The following is a 7,244-nucleotide window of genomic DNA, read 5'->3' as shown; positions in this document are numbered from 1 at the left end:
CACACACACACACACACACACACACACACACACACATGCATATACATTGGGCAGAAAGGCCTAGTGTTCTACTTCTTAAAATCAGCTAACGAAAACCCCTGAGAATCAGTTTGTAACCAGTCATAGGGATGGCACGGAGCCAGCAGCGTTTTGCTCCAGTGTGCATGGGTCACCGTGAGCTGGAAGCTGATTCAACAGCAACTAATTACAACAATGTGTATACACACACACACACACATTTCTTTTGCATTGATTATGTAATATTTAAGATGTACAGGAAAACAAGCATGCATATCATTAGCACCAGCATACCTATTCCCTAGAGACAGTAATTTTTAATATTTTCCAATATTTATTTCATCTAATATTTCTGATTTTTTTTTTTTTAAAGAAAATTTTAGACACCAGGACACTTTACTCCTAAAATGGCTAATATGCACTTCTGGTTTAAGGACATTTTCCTCCTGAACTGCAATACCTTTGACACAAAACAAAATCAACACCAGTTCTCTGCTGACATGCAATCATTGAGTTTCCAAAATTGTCCCCAAAATGTTAGGATCTCCTCAGAATCCACCAATGGTTGCCTTTGGTTATGTTTCATAAGTCTTTTTTTTTTTTTTTAATGTAGAAGAGTCCCCTCACCAGCACCTTTTATTTTTCATTTTTAAATGATTGTAGACTAACAGAAACGCGGCAGCAGTTGTACAGCGCGTTCCTGTCCATCTGTCTTCCTGCTGCCTCTAATGTACACACCTTTCACAGCCATGGTACAGTAATCAAAACCAGGACATCAGCGTTGGCACGATGCCATGAATTCACCTACGTGCTTTATTATTCCCCTAATGGCCTTTTCTGTTCCTGGAACTAAGCCAGGACCCCACATTGCTTTGAGTTGTTGATCTCCTTCATACTCTCCAATAAATAGGTGACGGTTCCTCAGTCTTACCTTGTCTTTGATGACCTTGGCACTTTAGATGAGTACTGGCCAGTTAATTTGTAGAATGCCTCCATTTGAATTTGCCTGATGAATACTTGTCATTAGATTAAGGTTATATGGTTTTTACAAAACTCCCATGGCAGTGATGTTCTGTCCTTCCCAGTGTTCTGTATCAACAATTCTTATTTTCAATGGCCTTTACTGTTGAAGAGATGCTCCTAACATTGGTAATTTCTGTGACTCACAATACCACAGGTGAAAACCATGTGCTGACAGCTAGTTCCCCACAGTTTTGTATCCAATGCTGTACAGAGTCAGTGGGATTCTGGACCCTTATTGGCAAGTTGTTGTTATTAGTTACCATCAAGTCTGCTCTGACTCAGAACAAAATATTGCCACAAACAGCCAGTACTCAGAGAGCAAACTGTTTATTGTGTATCGATACACACAAGGACATGGGAAGGGGAATCTCCCAGATCTGCTTCTTCGATTGGAGAGCAGCCTGGAGTTTTTAAAAGGACAGAAAATCAAGATCATACAGCTTGTGGTCAGGCATTGTTGTATTGTCTTTCTATTCGAGTAGTTAGGGTGGTCTCATCCTAAATCTAGTTACCCTTTAGACCGTTCCTATTTGCTGATTTTGCCTTTGCTCCTGGGAGGAGAGCTTCCCCCTATTTGAGCCATAAGTTCTGCTTTCGAGATTGAAAAGGAGTGATTAATTATGGACTGTAGCTAGGGAGGAAATTAAATTTTAACTACTTTTGTTTTTAAGTGTCATTTTAACTATAGCGACTGGTTTAAGACTCCTGGTATGGAGCTGGAGGTTCAGTACTGAACTGCGAACCAGAAGGTCAACAGTTCAAACCCACCAGCTGCTCCTCAGAAACTCTATATGGGGTTGCTGTGAGTCAGAACTGTATCAATGGCACTTAACAACAACAACAACAGGGCCTGTTTTAAAATGGCTATTTGTGTTCTATTTTACTGTAGGCTAAGCTAAAACCTTTTCAGTGCTTCCATTTCTCAGTGCCCCGTTTTATTCTGCGTGCCTTTCAATATAAGAGGCTCATCTTAAAGCACTGTAATTGGACAAGATTTGGTTGTGATCCATAGGGATTTAATTGGTTTATTTTTTTTTAAAGTTTTTATTGTGAATTGAGTGATAGTTTATATGGGAGAACATCGGTTTTGCACTCATCCTATTCTAGTTTCTTTCACCGCAATGATTACAATCCCTCTGTGCATCATCATTTAATAGTATTTTTGTTTGTTTGTTTTTGTTTTGATTTTGATGGACACAAAACCACTCAGGAATATATAATCATTTTAACAACCAAATGGCACGTTCTGCAAGCCTGTCTCCTGGCCACCAGCACCCAGTCCCTCTCTTTCCATAAGTCCAGAGTCCTCAGCTGCTCCCTCTCTCCATGCCATCACCTCTGCCTCCATCTCTGGTGTTGCTGCTTCTCTGAATACGGTCCCACATTCCACTTGTGCTCTTCTCCCTTGATGGTCCTAGGGTCCTCTGTTTCGGGACAGTAAAATTAACTACTCCCCCCTTTATGTTACAAAATTTCTATCTTTACAGTTGTGACAACCGAAATTAGTCATGAAAACAATTTCTCATTAGTGAATCTAAAGAGTCCTGTCCCCATCTCCTTCCAGCAGACCCCTCTAGACAAGATGAAAACTATTCAATGGTGATTCTACCTTCCCCTGTCATTGGATACTTTTTTAAGCAGATCAGCAGACCTTTCATTCTAGTCTGTCTCAGTCTGGAAGCTCCTCTGAAACCTGTCCATCATAGGTGACCTGCTAGTATTTGAGATACCAATGACATAACTTCCACACAAGCCACCACAGTATGACAAACTGTGATGTCTTAGTGGCATAGAATGCCATTTTTCTGAACTGAAATGGAGCCATAGGTAGGAACAAGCACCCTAAGCTCTATGTCATAATGTACCGCACAGCCCTGTTTGCTTGGGTGCCTCATCCTCCCTCTTTGCTACTTCTGTTTTTCTGCAGCAAGGAGCAGGGCCTGCTTTAATACGGTAGCTTCTTTCCCTCTCTGGCCACAGTCTGAGTTGCTAAGGCACTGGCAGAAGTCATTCTCCACATTCTCTCTCTCTGGGGAAGCCATAAAAGACACAGTACTTTAAAGAAGTTTCTTTCTTTCTGAAGAGAATTCTTTTCCATTCATGCTCTTTGTTTAAGGCAGCTAAATGCTGGTTTCTGGAGAAGCCGGGAACAAAGGAGCTGTTTGAATGTCTCCCTCAAGGGGTTCACCTGCCCTTTCAGTCCTCTATTTGCCTGTAACCTGCTGACAATACCTGGCACTGAAGCCACACTCCCTCCATTGAATGAGGGAAGATGCCTCTGTGGCCTCCTGCTGGCATGGAAGGAGTTGCTGTTCTTCAGCCAGCCCCTGCCCTCAGGAGGGCCAGCAGGTTTCTATCCACCTCTGAAATGAGGGACTGGATGCCACCCTTGCATTTTTCTTGTTGAGTGGGCAGGTTTGTTGGTGTCAGGTGCCATCAAGTTGGTACTGACTTATAGCAACCCTGTGCACAACAGAACAAAACACTGCCCGGTTCTGCACCAACCTCACAATTGCTGCTATGTTTGAACCATCGCTGCTGCCGCTGTGACAATCCATCTCACTGGGGGTGGGGGTGGGGTGAGGAATCCTTCCTGTTTTTTTCCAACCCTCCACTTGACCAAGCATGATATATTTCTCCAGAGACTGGTCCCTGATAATAGTCCCTAAGTATGAGAGACAAAGTCTGGCCAAGGAGCATTCTGGCTGTACTTCCTCACAGTACATAGATTGATTTGTTCTTTTGGCCGCCCATGGTACTTTCAGTATTCTCCTCCAGCACCAGAACTCAAATGTATCAATTCTTCTAAGGTCTTCCTTATTTACTGTCCAACTTTCACATGCATATGAGGTTATTGAAAATACCATGGCTTGGGGCAGGTGCACCTTAGTCCTCAAACTGATATCTTTGCTTTCGGCCACTGTAAAGAGGTATTGTGCCACAGATTTACCCAATGCAATATATCATTTGATTTCTTGACTGCTGCTTCCGTGAGTGTTGATGGTTGATCCGAGCAAAATGAAGTCTTTGACAACTTCAATCTTTTCTGCATTTATCTTGATGGTGTTTATTGGTCCAGTGGTGAGGATTTTTGTGTATGTCTAGTAGAGCAACAAACTCCACAAGACATACTGCTGGGCCTGGCAACAGTAAGGGGTCGGTGTTTAGGGACTTGTCCTTCTCAAATGACTCATCTCCCCAGCTTCTAAGGCAAATCTGAATGCTGGCAAACACATGTTTAGTAATGAGGCATTTAGCAGTTTTCAGGCTTTGCATTATTTTATCAAGCCATGAGTGACTGAGTACCTGGTAGAAATGACCAGGTGATGTTTGAAATGAGCCCTTCCCATTGCAAAGCTAAATGAAACAGGCTTGCAGGTGGCTAAGATGCAGGTGACATGCCGACAACGTATCTCCACTGTTGGCAGATGCTCCTTCCAGGAAGTAACAGGAAGTGGGAAGGGCAGGAACCAGACTGCTATTGCAGAAGGAAGGTTCCTGAATGGTCTGCACAGCCCTGCAAGCCCATCTGATTAAGTCAGGGGGCTAGAAAAGATGGGGCGTGGGTTCAAGGGAAATGGGGCAACCTCTGCCTCCCTTGGTGGGGGGAAAGCTCTCTGGAGCTGTGGGGCCAGGCACCGGGCACCTGTGCCTACTGGCTGGCTCCCACAGCCTGGACATTGATCCTTGTCCGCCGTTGTCACCTTTCAGTCCAGCCTCAGCCTCCTCTCTACTTCCAGCTCCGTGTTCATGTTGAGTTTCTACCTGACCTGTTTCCTGCTGCTCATCTTGGTGGTATTTGTGTCTGTGATCTACTCCTGCGTGAAGGTGAGTCCGGCTTATACCCTGAGCACCCATCCACCAGCTTCCTCTTCCTTCTTCCCAGCCACTGCAAGGGGCCCATTCCAGGACCCCAACTGTCATTCTTGGGGTGGGTACATGATGGTGGGTCAAAAGCTAGACTGAGGGGGTTTGCAGTTTGTCTCTGGGAGTCTTTATTTTTTATCATACTTTATTTAACCTTTACAAATCTCTGTGACAAGAAGATAATGCTGCTGCCTGTCTGTCTATCCCCTGGGTATCAGAAGGGACAAAGCCTGGCAAAGAGCCGTGCCCAGTAAACACTTGCTGAAGTGATCAGTGTGGGGGAGCTCTTTAGACACCTTTCGGCATTTCTAGAGCCCTGGAGTTTGCTCTGAAAGGGACCTCATAGAGTTTGGATTTCATGCTCCCACCATAGAGCTGAAGAACAAGGTCCCAGAGTGGCTCAGTGGTTTAGACGGAGCTGTGCAGCTAGCTCACGTCAACATATACCCAGGACCTGTGGGTTCCTGGCTCCTTGTTTGTGTTTTTCTCCTGAGCCTCCTCTTGAGCATGCTGTGGGACAGGGCCACAGATCATTCTGTTCTGAGGTAGAAATCATTCAGGTTGACTTTTCCACATTTCCTCCTCCAGTGGCAGAATCCCCAGAAGGCACTCTGTTCTTGTGTGGAATTATGTGACATTGGTTACCTACATGATGATGTACAAGAATCAGCATTATCCATTTTCAAATTCTCCCATCACCATTGTCAGAAGGAGTTCTGATGTGGCGCTGTAGGATCAGCATTGGACGGCTAACCACGTCGTCTGCAGTTCAAACCCACCAATTGCTCCTTTCTAAACCCTATACTAGGAGCTCTGGTAGCGTGGTGGTTACCAATCGGGCTGTGAACCTCAAGGTCAGCAGTTCGAAACTACCAGCTGTTCCGCAGGAGAAAGATGAGGCTTTCTGCTCCCGTAAAGATTTACAGCCTCGGAAACCCATAGGGTCGCTATGAGTCGGAATCGACTCCATGGCACATAACAACAACAAAACCTTATACTGGGTCACTATGAGTCAGTACTGACTCAATGGCACAACAACAACATTAACAGAGACTCAGTGACCCTGAGTTAACACTTGTCTCCCCTATCCCACTCATCCCTCCTGACCCTGGTAGGCATTACTAAACTCTAGTCTCTATACATTTGTTTATTTAATGTTAAGTAGGGTCATACCATATTTGTCGGAAAGAAATCTTCTGTTAACTAAATTGTGAGTTGAGGCGAACTCATTTTTTGTTGTTAAGTGTCATCCAGTTGGTCCCAAGGCTATGAATCTTTGTGGGAGCAGAAAGCCTCATCTTTCTCCTACATAGCAGCTGGTGGATTTGAACCACTGACCTGGAGGTTCGCAGCCCAGTGCTTAACCTATGGAGCTACCGCATTGGGTACTGGGTGTTGGTTTGTTTGTTTCAGACTTTTAATTGGCTGATTCAAATCAGAATCAAAGTTAAATGTCATTGTCTTAGTTCCCTAGTGCTGCTATAACAGAAATACAAGGATAACTTTGACAGAAGTATATTTTCTCACAGTTCAGGAAGCTAGAAGTCTGAATTCAGAGTGCTTTCTCTAGAAACTTGTCAGCTCTTGGGGGAAGGTCTCCGGCTCTTTTCAGCTTCTGCTCCTTGGCTGCTTGGTGATCTTCATGTGACATGGAATTAATCTTCCCCCATTTCTGTTTGCTTAATCTGCACTTTTATATTTCAAAAGAGATAAACTTAAGATACACCCTGCACTCATGGTGTCTCATTAACATAAAGAAAACTCATTCCCAAATGGGGTTATAGCCACTATTTAAAAACAACAACAGGAAACCCACTGCCACTGAGTCCATTCTGACTCAGGGTGACCCCATAGGACAAAGTAGAGCTGCTCTTGAGGGTTTCTGAAGCTGTTCATCTTTATGGGACCAGATAACCTCATCTTTCACCCTTGGAGAAGCTGGTGGGTTTGAACCACAGATCTTATGGTTAACAATGCCTAACCCACAGTGCCACCAGGGCAGCTTATAGCCTCTATAAGTTCAGTGCCTATTGTCAAATCATGTTGTTGTTGTTGTTAAGTGTTGTTGAGTCAATTCCGACTCGTAACGACCCTGAATAGTGTTTCCAAGGAGCAGCTGATGGATTTGAACCACCAACCTTGTGGTTTGCAGTCCAGTGCTTATCCTACAGAGCCACACCAGGAATCCACACCACTATGTTGTTGTTAAGTGTTGCCGAGTCGGTTCTGACTCATAGCGACCCTATATAGGTGTTCCGAGGAGCAGTCGGTGAACTTAGACCACAGACCTTGCAGTTCAAACCAACCTTGCAGTCCAGCGCATTAACCCACACCAA

At 44.3% G+C, this 7,244-nt stretch overlaps 1 protein-coding gene across 1 annotated transcript in view; it reads left to right on the top strand.

Moving 5' to 3' along the window:
- Positions 1-7,244, top strand: part of ADCY5 (adenylate cyclase 5) — a 244,580-nt gene that overhangs the window by 214,287 nt on the left and 23,049 nt on the right. Inside the window, exon 11 of the mRNA XM_006869426.1 lies at positions 4,753-4,869. Coding sequence (XP_006869488.1) covers positions 4,753-4,869 — 117 coding nt within the window. The remainder of the gene's footprint in view (positions 1-4,752; positions 4,870-7,244) is intronic.

Source organism: Chrysochloris asiatica, unplaced genomic scaffold (assembly GCF_000296735.1).
Source record: "Chrysochloris asiatica unplaced genomic scaffold, ChrAsi1.0 scaffold00130, whole genome shotgun sequence".
NCBI lineage: Eukaryota > Metazoa > Chordata > Mammalia > Afrosoricida > Chrysochloridae > Chrysochloris > Chrysochloris asiatica.
The sequence above is the reverse complement of the archived record's forward strand: the minus strand, read 5'-3'. Positions and strand labels throughout refer to the sequence as shown.